This window comes from Mesocricetus auratus, unplaced genomic scaffold (assembly GCF_017639785.1).
Source record: "Mesocricetus auratus isolate SY011 unplaced genomic scaffold, BCM_Maur_2.0 Super-Scaffold_100038, whole genome shotgun sequence".
Taxonomy (NCBI): Eukaryota; Metazoa; Chordata; class Mammalia; order Rodentia; family Cricetidae; genus Mesocricetus; species Mesocricetus auratus.
The window spans coordinates 5971171-5992709 of record NW_024429216.1 but is presented as its reverse complement, the minus strand read 5'-3'; the positions used below and the strand labels follow the sequence as shown (position 1 = coordinate 5992709).

The 21539-nt window shown below is 44.2% G+C and overlaps 1 protein-coding gene, 2 long non-coding RNA genes and 1 pseudogene across 3 annotated transcripts in view; 3 read left to right on the top strand and 1 right to left on the bottom strand.

Annotated features, from left to right (window-relative positions):
• Window positions 1-4: 4 nt before the first annotated feature.
• On the top strand, window positions 5-6939 carry LOC121135485. The gene is made up of 3 exons (XR_005872588.1): window positions 5-84; window positions 4213-4335; window positions 6648-6939. It is a non-coding gene; the product is annotated as an uncharacterized LOC121135485 (long non-coding RNA).
• LOC121135608 lies at window positions 6168-6258 on the top strand (annotated as a pseudogene).
• Window positions 6940-11577: 4638 nt separating the features above from the next.
• LOC121135557 lies at window positions 11578-17261 on the bottom strand. Its single transcript, XR_005872658.1, has 3 exons — window positions 16697-17261; window positions 16490-16599; window positions 11578-11711 (listed from the first exon to the last, which is right to left on the bottom strand). It is a non-coding gene; the product is annotated as an uncharacterized LOC121135557 (long non-coding RNA).
• A 3961-nt stretch (window positions 17262-21222) lies between these two features.
• The window catches only part of LOC121135464 (golgin subfamily A member 6-like protein 22), a gene marked incomplete at its 3' end in the record, with an annotated part of 2913 nt that continues 2596 nt past the window's right edge, over window positions 21223-21539 (top strand). Inside the window, exon 1 of the mRNA XM_040734248.1 lies at window positions 21223-21496. Within this exon, the coding sequence (XP_040590182.1) occupies window positions 21223-21496 (274 nt within the window). The remainder of the gene's footprint in view (window positions 21497-21539) is intronic.

Below are 21539 nucleotides of genomic sequence, written 5' to 3'. Positions count from 1 at the left end.
ATAAAGGCCTTCGATTCCCATCCGTGCACGGCCAGTGACTCTGCCACGCCTGGTATCTGTCTCTCTGGCTCTGCATGGTTCCAGGTGTGTGGCTCGGTTTTCCTTTGCTGGGGAAGGAAGGATGTAAGGTTGAAATAGGGCTAGCAAGTAAAAATGTAGGTTAACCAATTAAATTTTAATTACATGAAGGGGAAAAAAAAACCTTGCAGTTGTGGGTGGTGGTATTTTTGTTTGTTTGTTTGTTTGTTTTTTAGTTAGTTATGGTTATTTTTGTTTGAGTCTTGGTTTTGTTTTGTTTATGAGACGGAGTCTTACACATCCCGGGTTGGCCTAGAACTTCCAAAAGAGCAGAGGATGACGAACTTCCTCACCTCCGGAGTGCTGAGATTACTGATTTACACCACCATGCCCGGTTTTATGTGATGCTAGGATCAAACTCGAGGCATCGCTGTGCCAGGCCAGGCAAGCACTCTTCCAACTAAGCTATACTCCCAGGCCTAAAGCCGCGATTTCTTTTTAGTAAAAGCTGTGTCCTGGTATCTGAAAATGGGAGTTATTTTATCAGCCCTACCTTATAAGGCAGTTAGGCGAAGATGCACAGGTAAGCCTTCAGAACAGCATCGAGCCATGTAAACACAATGTTTAATCAAGCCCGGCTCTTGCTCCCCCCTCTACCATGTCTCTCATCAGGCTGTAAGACTCCCAAGACCAGGCCACAGAAATGGGTCATGAAATTCCCCTCCATTCTGCCACAGTGTGGTGCTGACTTCTTAAGCTCATCGTTTTACCTCTCTCTGTGCCTCCCAGCACCAGCGCATTCACTGGGCAAGTTTCGGATACTTAGGGAAAGTTGGTGCTGTCCGCGAAGCCCACAGTTGTGTGGGTCGGGGGAGGGGCTTGGAGAGTCCAAAGCATCCTGATGTTGGAGCCAGTGACACACCTTTTACGGAAACCTGTGCCTGGGATTTGTCTCTTGACTCAGGGACGTGTAGCCCTGTGGATGGTGAAGGTATGGTGGGGATGGGAATTGAGCCGGAAGCCGCTGGTATTCTACGCTATTAGAAACAGGCGTTCCCAGCTGGAGGAAGGGCGATGAATGGCATTGGTCCTGCTGAGATCATGGAGCTGTGTACTATCCATGAGACAGGACTACTGAGCCGGAGGAAGCCAAGGGAAAAAGAAACAGTGAGGCCGCAGAACTGGAGGATGTAAATGTAAATTTGTGGGACACTGATTCTCTTTCATCCCTCATTCTCTTTTGATATCAGTATGGCCCTTTACCAGACTAGAATAATGCACTTTAAATTTTTTTGACTTTTCTTTTTTTTATTTTAATTTTAAATAGCTTGTTTTACATGTCAATCCCAGTTCCCTCTCCCTCCCCTCCTCCCGCACCCCCCATGCTCCCCCAGCCTCCCACCCTATCGCCACTTCCTTCCACATAGGGGATATGTAGAGTCTGTCATTTCACTCAGGGTAGGGTCCAGGCACTCCCCTAAGAGTCCAGGCTGAGAGAGCATCCCTCTCTGTGCTATGGACACACGATGTCTGTTTGTATTATAGGGATAAACACTGATCCACTGCTCAGGGCCCCATAGGTTGCCCAGGCCTCCTCACTGACTCTCACATTCAGGGGGTCCGGATCAGTCCCATGCTGGCCTCCCCGCTGTCGGTCTGGGGTCCAAGAGCTCTCCCCTGTTCAGATCAGCTGTCTCTGCTGGTTTTGGCCCCGCATTCTTTGCCAATTTTCTTATCACTCCTCTCTCTGTCGCTGGGTTCCTTGGGTTGAGTTCAGTGTTTAACTGTGGGTGTTTGCCTCTGCTTCCATCAGTCACTGGATGAAGGCTCCCGGATGGTTATAGACATCAAGTTCATTATCAGGAATGGGCATTCGAGGTGGTTTCTCCACTATTGCTTAGCTTGCCAATTGGTGTCATCCCTTTAGATCACTAGAGGTCACACTGGTGCCTGATCTGTCTTCTAACCTATGATTCCCTCTTCCCCCTATTCTACCCCCCCTCAACCTTCCTGTTCCCCCATGACCTACTCTCTCTTCCTCTTCTCCCCCTCTCTTCTTCCCAGCTCCCACTCCCCCCCCACCCCTCGATGTGTCCCCCATCTGTTCAGAGGATCTTGCCTCATTCCTCTTCTCTTGGGTACTAAGCATATCTTTTAGGTTCTTTCCTGTTTCCCAGACTCTCTTATCAGTGGAAGTGCAGACTGGCACTCTCCTGATCCATGTCTAAAATCCATATATGAGTGAGTACATAGCATGTTTGTCTTTTTGTGACTGGGTTACCTCACTCAGGATGGTTTCTTCCAGTGCTATCCATTTACCTTCGAATTTCAAGATTCCATTGTTTTTTTTTTCTGCTGAGTAATACTCCATTGTGTAAATGTACCACATTTTCTCTATCCACTCTTTAGTTGAGGGGTATCTAGGTGCTTCCAGGTTCTGGCTATTACAAATAATGCTGCTATAAACATAGTGTAGCAGATGCCCTTGTTGTATGAATTTGCCTCCTTTGGATATATGCCTAAGAGTGGAATTGCTGGGTCTTATGGTAGATTGATTCCCATTTTCCTGAGGAATCTCCATACTGCTTTCCAAAGTGGCTGTACGAGTTGGCACTCCCACCAGCAGTGGAGGAGTGTTCCCCTCTCTCCACATCTTCTCCAGCATAAATTGTTTTTGATTTTAGCCATTCTGACAGGAGTAATGGTATCTCAGTGTTGTTTTGATTTGCATTTCCCTGATGGCTAAGGATGTTGAGCACTTTCTTAAGTGTTTCTTGGCCATTTAGCCTCCTCTATTGAGAATTCTCTATTTAGATCTGTACCCCACCTTTTAATTGGATCCTTTGGTGTTTTGGAGACTTGCTTCTTGAGTTTGTTGTAAATTTTGGAGATCAGCCCTCTGTCAGATGTGGGGTTTGTGAATATCTTTTCCCATTCTGTGGGCTGCCTTTTTGTCTTGTTGACTGTGTCCTTTGCCTTACAGAAGCTTCTCAGTTTCAGGAGGTCCCATTTGGTAATTGTCGATCTCAGTGTTTGTGCCACTGGTGTTGTGTTCAGGAAGTGGTCTCTTGTACCAACTCGTTGAAGAGTATCTCCTACTTTCTCTTCTAAAAGTTTCAGTGTGGCTGGATTTATGTAGAGATCTTTGATCCATTTGGACTTAAGTTTTGTACAAGGTGATAAACATGGATCTATCTGCAGTCTTCTGCATACCAGTACCCAATTGTGCCAGCACCATTTGTTGAAGATGCTTTCTTTTTTCCATTGTATAGTTTTAGCTTCTTTGTTCTTAGTTCTTTTGTTCAAGTGTTCATAGGTGTGTGGGTTAAAATCAGGGTTTTGCCGGGTGTTGGTGGTGCATGCCTTTAATCCCAGCACTCAGGAGGCAGAGGCAGGCAGATCTCTGTGAATACGAGGCCAGCCTGGTCTATAGATCGAGTTCCAGGACAGCCTCCAAAATAATAAATAATACAGAGAAACCCTGTCTTGAAAAATCAAAAAAAATTTTTAATTGTAAAGCCTTTTGATTTTAGTATTCTAATTGCTTTAGTTGGCAAAAGAAACATTTTTTTCCATGCATCTAATCACAAGACTCAGGAGGCAGAGGCAGGTAGATCTCCGTGAATTTAAGGTCAGACTGACCTGTATAGTGAGTTCTAGACCAGTCAGGGCTAGATAGTGAGACCATGTCTGGGAAGGGGAGCAAAGGGAATTCAAATCCTTGATTTGATTTTTGTTGTTTTTCCAAGACAGGAACTCACTATGTAGCTCTAGCTGTCTTGGAAGTCACTTTGTAGACTAGGCTGGCCTCGAACTCACAGAAATCTGCCTGTCTCTGTCTCCTGAGTAATGGGAGCAAATGGAATTAAAGGTGTGTGCTATAGCTCCCAGCCTCACTTGTAACTGTTGAAGAGAACCAGGTTGGATTCCCAGCACGCACAGGGCAGATCACAGCCGTCTATAACTCCAGTTCCAGGGAGTCTGATCCCCTCTCTGCAACCTCTCCCAGGTACCAGGCATGCATGTGGTACACAGACACACACGCAGACAAAATGCTCATGCGCATAAAATGAATGCATCTAGACAGAGGAGCTTTCCCACTGACAAATACTTGCTCTTCCTTCTGTAACTTGTCTGCTCTTTCTCGGTTCCCTTAATTTCCAGCCTGACATCAGGTGTTCTCATCTTTCCCAGGTTCTATACTCCAAGATGACTAAGAGGAAGTGGAAGGTTCCTAAGACCTTGCCCTCACCTAGACTTATTCCTGAGTGGAAGAATTTGAGATCTATCATCGATAACATCTTGAATGACAGAGAGGTGATTTCTGGGAAAGCTATGCATATGGTGGGCCTGTTGGAAAGATCTGTTCCTGCCATGGGAGGATGGGGCCTGAGTAAGACAAAAGCATCCCCGGAGAGCTCCTCTCATATAGACAAACAGTTTTCTCTTGTACATGAGAACAATAGCATTAAACAGCTGGATAATGGCCCAGCAGTTAAGAGCTCGTACTGTTCTCCCAGAAGACTGGGAACTGAGTTCCCAGAACCCACACCTAGTGGCTCACAACTGTCTCTAACTCCAGCTGGAAGAGGTCCAATGCTTTTGGCACACATGTGCACCTCCTCACACACAGAAGCAGAATAATCCACTGGAGTTCAGTCTGGACATAGTTTGGTGAATGAATGACTGCTTCATAATGATGATCCCCACACATATGGGGCACACACACACACATACAGGTAATTTTTGTTAGTTTTTCAAGACAGAGTTTTTCTGTGTAGCCCTGACTGTCCTGGAACTAGCTATATAGACCAGGCTGGCCTCGAACTCACAGAGTGCTGGGATTAAAGGCATGTGACACCACTGCCCATTAATACACATAATTTTAAAGAATTAATAAAGAAAATAGATCTTTAAAAAAAAAGATGAACTCATTAAACGGGGCATAGTAGGGTACACCTGTTTTCCCATTGCTTGGGAAGCTGGTGCAGGATGGCTACAAGTCTAGCCTGGGCTCCAAAGTGAGGCACTGCTTCAAAACAGCCAGACGGGGCTATGGCTCAGCTATTAAGAGCATTGGCTGCTCTGTGAGAGGACCTAAGTTTAGATCCCAGTACCCGGATCAGGTGGCTCACAGTCCTGTGTAACTTCAGTTCCAGAGGATTCTGTATTCTTCTGGCCTCCTTGGGTACTGCACGCAGGTGTTGCACATACATGCAGGCTTGCACATGCAAAACATTCACACATATGAAATAAAAGCAAATATTTTAAAAATAAAGGGTATGGCTGACTAATAGAGCACTTGTCTAGGATTCACTACTGAGGGGCTGGGGATGTGGCTCAGTGGTAGAGCCCCTGACTAGAATTCCCCAGTGAGGGGCTGGGGCATGGCTCAGTGGTAGAGCCCCTGACTAGAATTCCCCAGTGAGGGGCTGGGGCCGTGGCTCAGTGGTAGAGCCCCTGACTAGAATTCCCCAGTGAGGGGCTGGGGGCGTGGCTCAGTGGTAGAGCCCCTGACTAGAATTCCCCAGTGAGGGGCTGGGGGCGTGGCTCAGTGGTAGAGCCCCTGACTAGAATTCCCCAGTGAGGGGCTGGGGGCGTGGCTCAGTGGTAGAGCCCCTGACTAGAATTCCCCAGTGAGGGGCTGGGGGCGTGGCTCAGTGGTAGAGCCCCTGCCTAGATTCCCCCAGTGAGGGGCTGGGGCATGGCTCAGTGGTAGAGCCCCTGACTAGAATGCAGGGGCTCTAGATCCAGTCCTTAGTATTGAAAAATCAAAAAACAAAATCAGAGCCATGAAAAGAATCAACTGGCTTTCTCATCTGAACCATGCAAACAGGAGATGGTTTGAGCAGCTGCCCCTCAGTTCCCCAGGCTATGTAACTAGAGAAACCCTTTTATTCCATGAGGGGACATTGGGCTTAATTTTCTTTTGGAAGCTTAGTTGAGAAAACCCAGAAAGTACTTTGGCAAGACATAAGCTGGGCGGTGGTGGCGCACGCCTTTAAGCCCAGCACTCGGGAGGCAGAGGCAGGCGGATCTCTGTGAGTTCGAGGCCAGCCTGGTCTACAAGAGCTAGTTCCAGGACAGCTTCTAAAGCTACAGAAAAACCTTGTCTCGAAAAACCAAAAAAAAAAAAAAAAAAAAAAAAAGACATATACTATAATTGGAATGACACAGAGAAGATTAGCATGGCCCCAGCTCAAGGATGACCCAAAAATAGGTGGAACATTCCATAATTTTTTCTTTTAATAATTTATTTCTTATTTTATATACATTGATGTTTTTGCCTTCATGTATGTCTGATCCTTTGGAACTGGGGTCCCAGACAGTTGTGAGCTGCCATGTGGGTGCTGGGTATCGAACCTGGGTCCTCTGGAAGAGCAGCCAGTACTGTTAACCTCTGAGCCATCTCTCCAGCTTCCATAATTTTTTTCCTTAAAAAAAAAAAAAAGCCCAGGAGTCTGTTGTAGCCTGAGGCTAAGGGAGAGGTGGTTCCCAAATAACGCCTTCTAGCGGTAGGACGAGCACTATCAGTTAGGCACAACCAAACCAAACCAGTGCTCACTAATCCCTCCGTGGTGTTTTGAATGGGTGTCTGTTCCTGCTTCTTAGTCGCTTTTCTCTTTCAGATTAAGGACGACATCAGGTATCGTCACGTGACTGTCTTGAGTGACCGGCCCCAGATTCTATACCAGGAGACTTATCATTTACAGAAAAAGCCTTTTATGTGCTTCTACTCTCTGGATGCCAACTATTTCGTCGCCTTAAACTGGTTGGAACAGTATGACAAACAGATCCAAGTACAGCTACTTTGCTTCAGTTTCACGTCTCCCTTCAGAAAGCAATTGATGTGTTCCACACCTAAAACGTCCTTGTTTTGGAGTGAGAGGGATGCCTCTGAATAAATACATGTTTATACACTCACCTGTCCATTCACTGAGACTGGGTCTTCCTGTGTATTTCAGGCTGGCTTCAAACTCGCTGTGTAGTCCAAGTTGTCCACCTCAGCATCCTGGGTGCTGGGATTCCAGGCCTGTGTCACCCCACCTGGAAAATTAGTTCATTTTACTACCTGGCTCCGTGTGCCAGTCTGACCTCGATGAGCGACCCTTTTATGCTGATAATTCTCAAGCCCAAAGAATACAAAAGGGCCTTGGACCCAGCTTCTGTCATAAACCCAGTACCTAGTACTAGAAACCCCCCAAACCAAATCCTTTCTTTGTCTACAAGAGGAGATAGGCATTTTTCCTTACAGCTCACTCCAGGAGATGCCCGTTGACCAGGCTTCTGTTTCTCATTTTCTTCTAGGCAGTACTGTGGATACAGGAAAAAAATGCAGAAAGGAAAAGAACCGTCAAGAAGATGAAATTTCCCATGACGGCCGAAGTGCCGCTCATTACGTCAATGGTCCACGTGAGCTCCCATGGGCTGTTAATAGCTTACTGCGAAGACATGCGTCTGCGGCTTTTAGGAGACCACCATCAGGCGTTCGTCCTTCTGGGCTCAGTGCCTTGTCGTTTCTCCATCAGCTGTCTCTGCTACGACTCGGACACCGGGGTGCTGTTTTCTGGGACTTTGGGAGCGGTGGTTACCTGGTTTATCTCAGCAAACGGCAAGAGCCTCCAGATGGCTCAGAGAGTGGCTCTAAGCAGCTGTGAGCTTGTGCAGGACTTGTCCCTGAACACGTCCCTGGGCCTCCTGATGGCTCTGTGTGAGAGCATGGTGAGGGTCTTCACCCACGAGGGCGAAGGCCAGCTCAAAGAAGTGAATACATTCACTCCCCTGTCCAGCGGCTCCCAGCTCACCTGCTCCTGCAGCTGCGTCGCTCAGAACGCCTTCTACGCTGGGAACAAGAACGGGGAGATCCACGTGTGGGGCTTAGATGACGCCGGCTTCCTCCACAGCTTCAAGGCCCATCCCTCGTCCGTGATGTGTGTCAGCAGTCGGCCCGAGACCTACACCTTGTTCACGGCGGGGAGAGAGGGTTGGCTGAAGGAGTGGAACCTGGCTAACGGGAGCCTGCTGCGGCAGCTGAACCTTGGCACCCGGGATGTGCAGCAGCTGCGGTTCACGGACGACAGCACTTTCTTCTGCCAGGGCGCCTCCACGTTCTCGCTGCACCGCCTGCCCCACTTTTACAGGCTCTTCAACGTCTGTGGCTCTGCCCCGCAGAAGATCCAGCGGGTCCTCTGTGGCCGCAACTGGATCCGCATCCTGTGTGCCACGGAGGACGGCTTACTGCGTTTCTTGTCTCCGGTAACGGGGGACCTCCTGGTTGTTACGTGGCCTCTGCTTGTCATGGACAAGGCGGTGGCGTGGGCCTACCACTCCGAGAGAGAGGAGCTCTTTGTTGCAATAGGCAGTCCCGAGGTGCTGGTGTTTGACGCCACGCGCTCCCCGTGTACAGCCAAGTATATCGTGTGCACTTCAGAAAACTATTGGGACAAAGTAAAGTGCCTGGCTTACGGGAGGTCCTACTTGGGCAAGAGTAAAAATGGACTGATATTCTGTGGGCACGAGAGTGGCATTGTGAGGATCTTGTCCCAGTACTGCTCGTTTCGGACAGAGAACACTATCCACTCTGGGACGGTGCTGGCATTGTCTACGCCGGAGGGTTTTGAAGAAAATCCCTTACTGTGTTCCTATGGCAAGGACAACTACGTACACCTCACAAAGGTGGTGCAGTCAGCCAAGGACCTGGTGCTGCAGCCTGTCTGTAAGTTTCTTTGTATTTGTCGCCTAAAGCACGTGGTTCTCTTGCCTGGCTCTGTGGGTGCCATTACCGAGCACTCCTGCTGGTTTCTCTGGCGCTATCAAGACATCCTCACATCAGAACCAAAACAGAATTTTATGCCGAGGGAGACAAGCTGCCTGCACGAGTGTGCTGTCACTTCATTTGATGTCTGCCTCTCCCTGAAACTCTTTGTCACAGGGGCCACTGATGGGTCAGTCCGGGTCTGGGATTTCCGTGGGAAACTTGTAGCTCAGTTTGACTCCGAACTGCGCTTTGGTTCGTCCTGCTTCGCCAATAGTCGAGGTGACCTGCTTTTGACTTTCAATCAGAGCATTTACATAGTATCCTGCCTCGATTTGCTCCCTTTCAATCAGCTGGTGCATCTAAGAGCCCTGAACCTCGAAGATGAGATACAAGAAACCCCGAAGCCATTCCTTCCCAGCTTCTTCTTTCTGTTTGAATTGATCTTTGTACCCAAATTTATGTACCTGGAACAGAAGGCCCAGGAACTCCAGGGGCTGGATACCCTTGTCAACAAACGGGCCATTGCTTTTGATGGCACTGTGCCCCATGTTGTCGAGGGGACCAGACACATGTCCACCCTGCCTCATGAGAGACCCAGGTTGTTCTTTGCAGAAGATAAAATGGCTGAGACTTCTGACTCCAAACAGAAATATCCTTATGTTGTCCCTGCTCAATTACACCTGCCTAGCTGGGACGGGCTGAACATCTATCGCATGTTCCAAACCTTCTTTGGCCAAGGACAGGAATGGCCCTTTGCTCCAGATTGCTACATCCCTAACTCAGTGATCCGTGCCCGCCTTTGGCCTAATGGTACCCCAGTTTTCCTGCGTTATGATCTAAGAGTATCCTCCAAATATCTGGACATGGGTGCACGTGGATCGTTGCGATCCCGGTCACTGTCATCTGTGAGTCTAGCAGATGAGGAAATGCTGAGTAAGAAACCGAAGGATGTGTACCAGGAGAAGAAAAGAGAGTCCTATAGCATCCTTGAAAGCATGCCAGCTAAAGGCTGGATGGGAAGAAAGTTTAGTGATGAGATGGTAGAAAATTTGGTAGAGACCATTCTCAACCTCACAGTTTTCTGTTCTACAGAAAAATACAAGAAATATTTTAGTGCACTGGCAATGATTTTCGCCAATCACCAAATCCCTCCAAAGATGCATATTGAGACAGCCTGTCGCCTGCTGAAAGATACAACCCATTACAACTCTAGTATCCGTGAACTAGCCTGGGAGATGCTGGAGAAGCTGGGCTTCATAAGCAACATTTTTACTCTTCCACTGACGACGGGGTTGCTGGACAGCGAGAAGACTGTGCGGACTAAGGTCTTACACCTTATGTCCAGATACACTGGCATCCAAACCAAGTCCATGCTCTTACACCAGCTGAGACAACGAGAGACCCTCCAAGAACTACAGTAAGTTGGATGGAGAACTTCCCTTTTTAACAATTTCTCTTAGCTTCTAGGATCTGGCTGCTTTCTGGCTCACTTCACAACTCCTTTTATTTTCTTTTACTCCCCCTTTGCTCCACAGTTCTGTTCGTTTTCCCTCAATGCCGTCCTACTTGCCCCGGCAACTGACTTTTTCCCATCATGTCCTCCTTCTTTAAGATCCTTCAGAATAGCACCCAGTACAGTGATGCACACCTGTAAGCCCAGCATTCAGGAAGACAGGGCAGGAAGATCACCAGTTCTAAACCATGCTTTTTTTTTTTTAAAAAAAAGGGTTTTTTTTTCAGGATTTAAGTCCACACATCTCCCAACCAAAGAAGTAGCTTGTCACCCTGACTATTTTGTCTTCTTGTTCTTTCTTTTTTTATCTTTATTATTTTCGTTTGCTTACTTTTAAAGCTGCGTACAAAATTTTATCGCACTAATGTTGTCACGTAATTGAAACTCCCCTACTTTGCACACGATTAATCTTCCTCCCCACAGAAAGACTCCCTATGAGCCAGCACAGGTACTGAAGTCCTGACCACAACTAAGTGGTAGAATTACTTCCGTGTTGAAACCAGGACACTGGCAAATGACTCTTGTGCCTAATGTCAGGAACGTGTACAAAATGTCTTTATCTGGCCACATTAATTATCTGTAGGAATGGGCAATGGCAGCGATAAACCATTATATATTGTAAACTACAAACAGTAGCTGGTGGTTCTAGTGGTTACCAGGCTTTTCTTCCATCGTTTTCTTCAAATGACTTCTCTGAAGTTAATGGCAAGGAAGGCATCCTGTCCCCGTCCATCAACCGGGCAAAACTCTGACCCGAGAGTTAAAACATGCCACCCACTGCGCCTATTCAAGGGCTCCAAAGCTAGCTTTAATTTTAATTTGTATTTATTTACTTTTGCTTTTTTAAGATTTATTTATCATGTACACAGTGTTCTGCCTACATGTATACCTGCAGGCCAGCAGAGGGTACCAGATCTTATTATAGATGGTTGTGAGCCACCATATCATTGCTGGGAATTGGACTCGGGACTTCTGAAAAAACAACCAGTGCTCTTCACCTCTGAGCCATCTCTCCAGTCCTTCTAAAGTTTTTTGTTTGTTTTGTGACAGGGTTTCTCTGTAGTTTTGGCATCTGTCATGGAACTCAATCTGTAGACCAGGCCCTCAAACACACAGAGATCTACCTTCCTAAGCCTCCCGAGTGCTAGGATTAAAGGCATGTGCCATCACCGCCCAGCTCAGCTTTAATTTTTAATTGAATTGGGACTACAAAAAGACCATTTGCCTTGTATGTCTATAGAGCGCATCAGAAATAAATATTTGGGAAGATTATGAAATTTTATTCTGTTGGAAATGTGTTATACCATTAGGCCAATTTACTCCTTTTCTTGGGACATTTTCTTTTGATAGTTCATCTTTCTTCTTCCAATGTCTCATTTGTCCACTGGTCTTCAGATTCCTCAGTCAGATGCTTTTATTCTCCTGGAAAGAAAGACAACAAAAAAAGATTTTCTCCAACCCTGATTTGGGGAATTCCCCTTTTTTGGTAGGTTACAGTGGATCAAAGGCTTTTTTGTTAGCCTTATAAGTTAGTTTGGATTGAATGACCAAGATGTTTGATGAATGACTGCCTCTCCTAATCAAGAGGTCTCTCCTGTGTGAATCTAATCTTTATCAATTAGTCACTCAAACCCTGAATAAGTATCTATGGTAGGGTGCACATACTTTAATATTCCAAACTCCACAAAGTGAAACACATCATTTGCCAAATTTCATTTCTTTGAGTTCCTTTTGGGTTACTTCCTGCAGGTAGAGGAGCATGGTTATATAAAGAACACGTAGGACATTTCCTTGGCTTATTGCCAAGTGATAGAAAAATGTTTCTTCAACCTTTGCTGTTAACATGATTTTTCTTATGCAATTCTGAGGCTTCTAGTACATTTCCTACCAATAGGTGATCAATTTCCTCGTTACCCTAGAGGCCTGGTGAGTCCATATGGGATCCGATATATGTTATATACAAGGGTTGATTTTTATTTGTGATTATTTCTTGTAATTGAAAAAATAGCAAAGTTAGTTAGGAACCATCTGGAATAAGTTCATCAGTTTCAATATGTAAAACAATTCTGTATATTGAGAATCAGTAACTATATTAAGAGGTTCAGGAAAATCTAATGATGCCATCAGAATAGCATATAATTCTGACTTTTGAACAGAATCATAAGAGCTTTGAGCCACTTTGTTTAAATTTCCTGACTTATAACCTGCCTTTCCTGATTTGTTTGCATCCATTAGAATGTAGGGGTTTCAGAAATGAGTGTTCCCCTGTATAAAGTGAGGAAAGAGACGATTAGTTCTCTTTGTAAACTGAAGTCTCTTGCTTTTGGGATATTTGTTGTTAATCTCTCCCAAAATGTACTGCGAGCTCTTTGCCAGTGTTCATTTTCTGCCCACAATAAGGCAATTTTAGCATTAGAAAAAGGTACTACAATTTCTCTGGGTCTATTCCTATTAATTGTTGTAGTTTCAATTTTCCTTTCAGAATCAATTCAGAAACCTTTTCTATATAGGTATTTAATTTTTTACTCTGTCTTTGTGGTAAAAATATCCATTGTAAAGATACTACAATCTCTCTGTATAAGAATCCCTGTATCATAATGCATAGAAGGGAGTATGACCAGAACATAATCAAGCTCTGGGTCCAAATGATCCGTATGTGCGTCCTACAGTTTTCTGCCAGAGCAATTCTCTCAGCCTTAGCTGATAGTTTTCTTGGACTATTTAAATCCTTATCACCTTGTAAAGTTTGAAGTAAATTACTTAGTTCTTGAGTTGTCAACCCAATTGTGGGATGATGTCAGTTAATAGCCCCCAACAATTTTTGAAAATCATTAAGAGTTTGTAATTGATCTCTCCTGATTTTTACTTTCTATGATTGGATTTTTGTAAACCTATCTCATATCCTGGTAATAAATAGAATATTCTCTTTGTATTTATTCAGAAACAATTTATAATCCCCAACAAGGCAAAATTTTCTTTAATTTTTCAAACATTGGTTCCTAAGGTATCTGCAACTGAATTAGCTAGCAAGATGTCAGTCATATAATGGTAAATTATAGATTGAGGAAACATTTTGCAAATTGTTTCCAATGGCTGTTATACAAAATATTGACACAGGGTGCGGCTGTTTAACATCCCTTGTGGGAGAATCTTCCACTGATACCTTTTAACAGGTTGAGAATTATTATAAGTAGGCACCATGAAGGCAAAATTTTCTCTGTCTTATTCTTGTAAAAGTATAGTAAAAAAGCAGTCTTTTAAAGCAATCACTATTATAGACCATCCTTTAAGTAATAGAGAAGGCAAGGGAATTTCAATAATAGCTCTTGGGTCTGTTACCATTCTCCATTTTCCAGATTTCTTTTTAATAACAAATATAGGAGACTTCCAAGGACTGGCCAGTTCCTTAATATGTTGAATATTTGGCTGCTCCTATATTTTGAAAGATCAGCAGTTGCTATTTCCTGCTTATGTACAACCTGAACAGTTGGTGACTATTCTTGATAATACCTTTTAATATTTTTCTTCTAGGCATACATTAGTTTACAGTTTGTTTCTGAGATTGGAGGAATGTTAATCTGTGTTTTCTATTGCTGTGACAAATTAAACTTATTGCTATGTTAGCTACATATGGCTTTAGTTTACCTACCTGTCCTTCTGGTTCTATAAACTCAACCCACCATGTACTTTGTTTTACCTGAGATAAATTTCCAATCCTAGAAAGCTGAATATTTACCTCCTGAAGAGGTCAATCTGGATGCCAATTTAAGTGATAATTACATCTTTGCCTGTGTTAACCAAACCTTCTATTACAATGTCAGCCAGCTGCCATTTATTCATATTTTTAGCTTTGGTCTTTGATCATCTATAGAAGTTTGTCAAAATACTTGTTTTATGGTCTCTCCTAGAAATGTTCTTTTATATACTGTCACCCAGAGCAGTGCGGTTTTAACAAAAGGTATTAAGTCTTTGCTCCATGGACGAGTATCTCCAGTGCTGACAGGGAATGAGTGAATCAAATTTGACACTGGGGTCTGTGAGAGTCCCCCTAATGCATTTCCCTGTGGAAAAGGGTTACCTTGCCTGTCCCATGTTAATCTGCATTCATTAGTTCAATTCTGGCCTTTGCACACCTTCTGCGTAGTCCAGAAGGCTGGGGCCTTCTGTTTGAATTATCTCTAGAAAACATTGTTTCTAGGAACTCTTTGCCTACAATCCCTTTTCAGATGATCTTGTTTGCCACAATTAAAACATCTGACCTTTTGATTTTTCTTAAAAAGTTTTAGAAATAACTTCTCTGATCAAGTAGCACCATAAGCATAAGAGTCAATATCAGTTATATTTTAGACCTGTTCATCTATTGGTGCTGATCTTGTCTGTAAAGGCCTAATACCCATTTGCATTCTGAATTAGCATTTTCAAAAGCCAAAGATTCAGTTAATATTTGTCTAACTTCTGGATCTGATATTATTCTTTTACAGATGAAGTCAATCTTTGCAAAAAAAAAATCAACGAAAGCTTCTTTTGAGACTTTTATAATTTTAGTAACTGAATCAGTCCTCTTACCTGATTCTTTATCCTCGTCCCAAGCATTGAAGCTGCTGTATGACATAGGGCCAAGGTGTGGTCATCAAATCCAAACTGTCTTTGCAAATCAGCCTACTAGTCTTCCCTGAGAAACTGGTCTTGGGAATATCAACACCTCTGTCCCTGTTTTTTTTTTTTATTGTTCTGTGACCCTAGCTTCCTCTTTCCATCACTTTCTCCATTATAACTAAGGGCCAGCTTCTGGTGTCTTGGGGGATAATGCTGTTCCAAACTGCCTATGACTTTAATATTTGCAGCCCATAGGGTGAGTACATACCATATGAAACAAACACTTAAATCTCTTCAGATCTAACATTTCTGTAGAATTCCAGTTAACTTCTGCACAACCTTGGGGGTGTCTAACATATTGTGGTTGCTCTTGTATGGTAACTGGATAAACTAAGGTTTTTCTAATAACCATGGGCTGATCCTCTTCCAGTTCATCATAATGTGGTGAGGTAGGTTCTGTTCCAAATTCTGTCTCTGTGTATTTTTATTAGTTTCATTAATAGGTCTTTCTAATGGTTATATTTAATCAGTCAATTTTTAACATTTGGCACAGATATCAAACTGCTTTTTAAAAGATAAAATATGAATTACCAGCCGGGCGTTGGTGGCGCACGCCTTTAATCCCAGCACTCGGGAGGCAGAGACAGGCGGATCTCTGTGAGTTCGAGACCAGCCTGGACTACCAAGTGAGTTCCAGGACAGCCTCCAAAGCCACAGAGAAACCCTGTCTCGAAAAACCAAAAGAAAAAAATATGAATTACCAAACTGATAATAATTATAATTGACATTATGTCAATCCCAGCTAAGTTTGTTATCCATTCATTTAACTTTTCCATTTTCTTTTTTTTAAGAGCTATTTATTTATTTATTATGTATACAGTGTTCTGTTTGCATGCATCCCTGTGGGCCAGAAGAGGGCACCAGATCTCATTACAGATGGTTGTGAACCACCATGTGGTTGCTGGGAATTGAACTCAGGACCTCTGGAAGAGCAGCTAGTGGTCTTAACCAGTGAGCCATCTCTCCAGCACCCTAACCTTTCCATTTTCAAGCCATCCATTGTGGAACCATACACAGTCCTAACTCAGCCCAGATATTTTCCATCTCCTCATCCACTCAACTTCACATTCTTTCTCTCTTAAAAAACAAACAAAACGAAACCCAATAAGACAAAAACATAAAAAGCCCACAAAAAAAAACAACAAAAAACAAAAACAAAAACACAGATTCTGTTTTGTGTTGGCCACCTGCTCCTGGATACAGGTGTCCTGCCCTGGAGTGTGTTTGATATATCCAGCGACGCTCATTGGAGGAAACGAATTCTCCCTTTCCAGAAGATACCGATTGCAAATCGCTTCCTGGTTAGGGGTGGGACATCATGCCCACTTCTTCACCTCAGTGCTGTGGCTCGAACCTTGTGTAGGCCCTGTGTGTGCTGCCCAGTGTCTGTGTTTCATTTGTCTGTCAGCCCTGTTGCGCCTGGAACACACCATTTCCCTGGAGTCATCCACAGCCTCTGGCTCTTGCATTTCTGCTTCCTCACCCAGGGAAGGAGTTAATGAAGACATTAACCATTTAGAACCAAGTATACCAAAGTCTCTTACCTTCTACACATTGTCCAGTCGTGGGCCTCTGTCTTAATTTCCATTGATGGCAAGAATGAGCTTCTCTGACGAGGGAATCATAATTCTCTGTCATCTCTCTAGACACTGACCTATGTGCATAGCAATGTGTCATTAGCAATGATTTTTATCTCTATATCCCTTTACCAGAATAACAGTCGTAGGTTTTCCTCCAGGCCTCTGACCTACCGAATCTCAGGTTCTTGGCTGCTTTGGCATCAGGTATCATTTCCACTTCATGAACTGGGTCTTAAATCCAACCAAAAAGGGCCGGCTACTCCCATAGCATCTGCGCCTCTACTGCACCAGCGTATCTCGCAGGCAGGTCACCGTGTGGGTCATTGGGTTTGCAGCTGGGTCGTACTGATGATTATAATTCTCCTCTGGTAGTGTTAGAGTACCTTCCAGCATCGAGGATGCTAGCAAGTAGTGACAAAGCTTCTAGATGGGTACCAGTTACATGTCTCCATGTTCAATACTTGTGTGTTTCTTCAGCAATAGGGCCTTAACGTCAGGATGTGGAGAGCAACCAACATAGCCTTGGCAATATCTTGTGAGTTTGGGGAGACCAATGACTTAACAGGAAATAACTCATCTCTGGTAGTGGAGGCTTTACTTGTTGGCATAAGATGTCTAGTTGGGGGCAGCTTATTCCCCATTATATGGTGACTCCATTTAAATTCCGTTTATCTATGTATATATTTTAGGAAGTTTCTACAGTAGAAGGTTTATCACCAGTTTTTTCAATGGCAAATTAAAGCCCTGGAGAGAGCAGAAGGAAGAGTAGACATAGATGAAAAGCAAACACAGTATCAAAGCACTTTATTTTCAGGATTAATATACCAGAAGAATTATGGCAGGTCTGCTCAATCACCCCCAGGACAAAGGTCAATACTTCTGAGTCTAGAATATGCAGGGGAAAGACCTGTTTTGTGTGGTCTAGAGACTGATTCATGATAGCCATACTTATGGTTTTGAATGACTGGGTTTAAGTAAATAGTAAAAGTAAAAGAATAAGTAGCAGAATCAGCAGATATATGTTTAAGTACTATCAAGCTGGTTACTACAAACAGCCAGTAGAAACCACTGAAGCAGCCCAACTGAGAAAAACAATAGAAGGTAACATGGAATCAGGAACTTACAAATATCCAGCAGACATCTGCTGGGGAAACCCCGCTCAGGCAGCCAGTTGGAACTCTGGACTGAGAGACCTGGTCAGTGCAGAGTCCTCTTGGGCATGGTTTCCATGAGCTCCGTGCTCTTCTCTGTAACTGTAGTTTAGATCTTTAAATAAAGCTCTGGGAACTCCCAGTTTCAAGGGCACCCAATGGCCTGTTGCTCAAGTGTCTTAGGGAGCCTTGGACATGTACATACAATACTTCCTTGCCAATATGAATCCCCAAGATAGAAGATATGACCACATAGGATGACTCTTTTGTGACACGTGTTGGTTTCAGAGGCAGTGGTGGCACACAGTGAAATTTCCATATCCTGAGAGGTGCCTCACATATCGTAACCCACTATTTCTCCTTCCCCTCTAATTTCTGAAGATAAAAAAATAAAAAGATAATAGATAGGAAATAAAATTTTGGGCTGGTGTCTCAGGGTTTCTATTGCTGTGAAGAGATACCATGACCACAGTAACTCTTATTTGCTCGGGGTGGCTTATAGTTCAGAGATTCGGTCCATGATCATCATGGTGGGACGTGGCAGTATGCAGGCAGACATGGTGCTTGAGTTAAGAGTTCTACATCTCGTGCAGGGAACAGGAAGTGAACTGAGACAGTAGCTTGAGCATAGGAGACCTCAAAGCCTACCTCCACAGTGACACACTTCTTCCAACAAGGCCACACCTACTCCAACAGGGCACACCCCCTGATAGTGCCACTCCTTTTGGGGGGCATTTTCTTTCAAACCACCACAGCTGGTAAGATGGCTCAGAGGATACAGGCGGCTCCTGGCTAGCCTGAGGAACTGTCCAAAAGGACTCACGTGTGGAAGTTGAGAACTGACTCCCCAAAGTTGTCTCTTGACTTCCACTCATGCACCATAACACACACAGGCATACATATAGGGAAAAATGTAAGAATTTTTTTTCTCTGAAGATAGATAATTCCAAAAAAACAAAATACACACTCTCAATGTATTGTGCTTTCAGGGAAAAAATGTGGATTTTGATGAACAAATAGGCACATTTACCCTGGCTGCTATGTTAGCCACTCTCCTTGAGGAAGCCCACACATTCTTGGTGACTTGATGGGTCACAGAGATCTAGAAAAATCAGAAAAACCGGGCCAGAGAGATGGCTCAGAGGTTAAGAGCACTGACTGCTCTTCCAGAGGTCCTGAGTTCAATTCTCAGCAACCACATGGTGGCTCACAACCATCTACAATTCAATCTGGTGCCCTCTGCTGGCATGTAGGCAGAACACTGTATATGTAATAAATAAATCTTTAAAAAAAAGCAGAAAAACCAGAGGATATCTTGAAAACACCTACCCAGGAAGGCAATCATGAATGAACTCTTGTAGGCAAATGACATCAAGCCTCCTGGGGGCTCCTTAATCAATGTCAGGCAGGCAGCATTATTCTTTTAAAGATTTATTTATGTGTGTGAGTGTTTTTCATGTATGTGTGTGCACCATGTGCATGCTTGGTGTCTAATTCTCTGGAACTGGACTTTCAAGATGGTTGTGAGCCACCAGGTGACTGCTGGAAACTGAACCCTGGTCATCTATAAAAGCAGCCAGTACTTCTAGCTGCTGAGTCATCTCTCCAGCCCAAACAGTCTTATTTTTAGCCTTTTTTAAACCTACATTTCAAGATGAATTACTCAAGTTGGCCAGGGGGTAGATGCTTTGTAATCCTGACTTTGGGAGTCTGAGGCAGCTGGATAAAGAATTTGAGGCCAACCTGGACTATCTGTCATGACACTGCCTCAAAAAGAGCCAAAGATTGAGAGGGGGAGATACTGATAGATAGATAGATAGATAGATAGATAGATAGATAGATAGATGATAGATAGATTGATAGATGACAGATAGATGATACATGATAGATAGATGATAGATAAATAGATAGATGATAGATAGACAGGCAGATAGACAGATAGATAGACAGACAGATGATAGATAAGAAAGAGAATGGTAAGTACCACCAATAAAAGCTTAAGACTTGGAAACCCAGAGGTCATAGAAGGGTATAGTCTATGATAAGTTCAGGCTTGAGGGTGTGACTTTGACAGACTCCAGTGAGCATTTTCTCCAGAGAAAGCCTTGTAGTGATCTTCTTCATTACTCCGTCAGCCCTTTGGGCTCTTTATGAACCACAGCTGAAGCATTTGGTTATGCTCTAGTTGTCTGAGGTGAGCTTTATCACATTCCTGCTATCAGGACTTACAAAGAGGAACAGTTCTACTCATTCAGCTAAGACCTTGTAAACCATGCCTGTAACCCAGCACTTGGCAGGCACAGGCAGGAGGATCATGAAACCCTGTCTCAACCCACCCTACCAGGAAGAAAACCTCTTTAGCCAGCCAAAGAAATGCAACCACAACAATAAACTATACGTTACTGCAACTGGTATGGTAAGACACACTTGTATTCCCCGCAATTAGGAGCCTGAGCAGAAGGGTCACATTTGAGGTCAACCTGGGCTACTTTTAGTCCAGCCTGCACCATGCAGTAAGGTGTAAAAATTAAAACTAAGACAAAACAAACCATCACCAACAATTAACCCTGCATTCTCTCTCTTTTCCTTTACTCCCAAAAGGGACTGCTTTGCCTGAGGGACTTTGAGGGTTTAAAAATATCTCTTTTTCAGATTTTTCTGGGGCTAAAGGATTTTTCTCACCTTCTCTTCTCTCTCTGTGTTCTCTATTTTGCTTTAATTGATGTTTTCCCTGCCTCTTCCACTGTGCTTTATAAAACTTTCTCTCCCCCGTATTTCCTCTTCTTGCTATTTCCTTTCATTTTCTGCTCTCCCCTCTCTTGTTTATTTTCTTCTAAAAACATTTTCGAGTTCAGCGATAGTGGTGCACACTTTTCATTCCAGCACTCAGGAGGCAGAAGCAGGTGGATCCCTGAGTTCAAGGTCAGCCTGACTACAGAGAGAGTTCCAGGACAGCCAGGACTGTTAAATGAGAAACCTTGACTCAAAAATTTTGTTTTTAAAGATTTGTTTTTCTTTTCTTTTGAATGAATGTGTGTGTGTGTGTGTGTGTGTGTGTGTGTGTGTGTGTGTGTGTGTGTGTACCATGCGTGTGCAGTGCCTTCAGAGACCAGAAGACGGCATCAGATGCCCTGAAATTGGGTTCAGGGAAACAAACTCAGGTCTTCTGGAAGAGTAGCCAGTGCTTTTAACACTAAAATATTGAGCCATCCCTCCCTCCGTCCCTCCGTCCCTCACTTCCTTTTCTTTGAGTAGGGTCTCACTGTGTACCTCTTGGCTGTCCTGGAACTCACTCTGTAGACCAGGATGGCCTTGAACTCACAAAGATCAACCTGCCTCTACCTCCTGAGAGCTGGGATTAAAGGTGTGCGCCGCCACCGCCGCTGCTGCAGCCTCTGCCTCCACCAACCCCACTGGCCCTGCTGCTCTTTTTAAATTTTGTCTTATCCTTTGCTCAGTGTGTCTACCTTTCTTCATGACTTTTGTAGGCAAGAAATGGTTGGGGATTTCTCCCTCAGCCACGTGCTGAGGATTCAAGCTAGCGACATGGAGAGTCTGATGGGTTACGTGAAGGAGCGGCTGAACGAAGACCTGACCTTGTCTCACCGGGGCAGTTCTCTCCGTTTTTCTTTCGATTCGGTGAAGTATGAGGAACTTGAGATGATTGCTGAGCAAACTTTTCTACCTTTGTCAGAATCGGAAAAGATCGATGGACTGAAGAAAAGAAGGAAACGTGTACAAGAAAAGGCCAGAAAAATCAGTGTGTATGGGGCGATGACGTGTGGGACATTTGGGGCCAATAAGGCAAGGTCCACGGAAAGTGGGAGGGGCTGGTCACCAAAAGTAGTCTTCCTGAGAAAGGT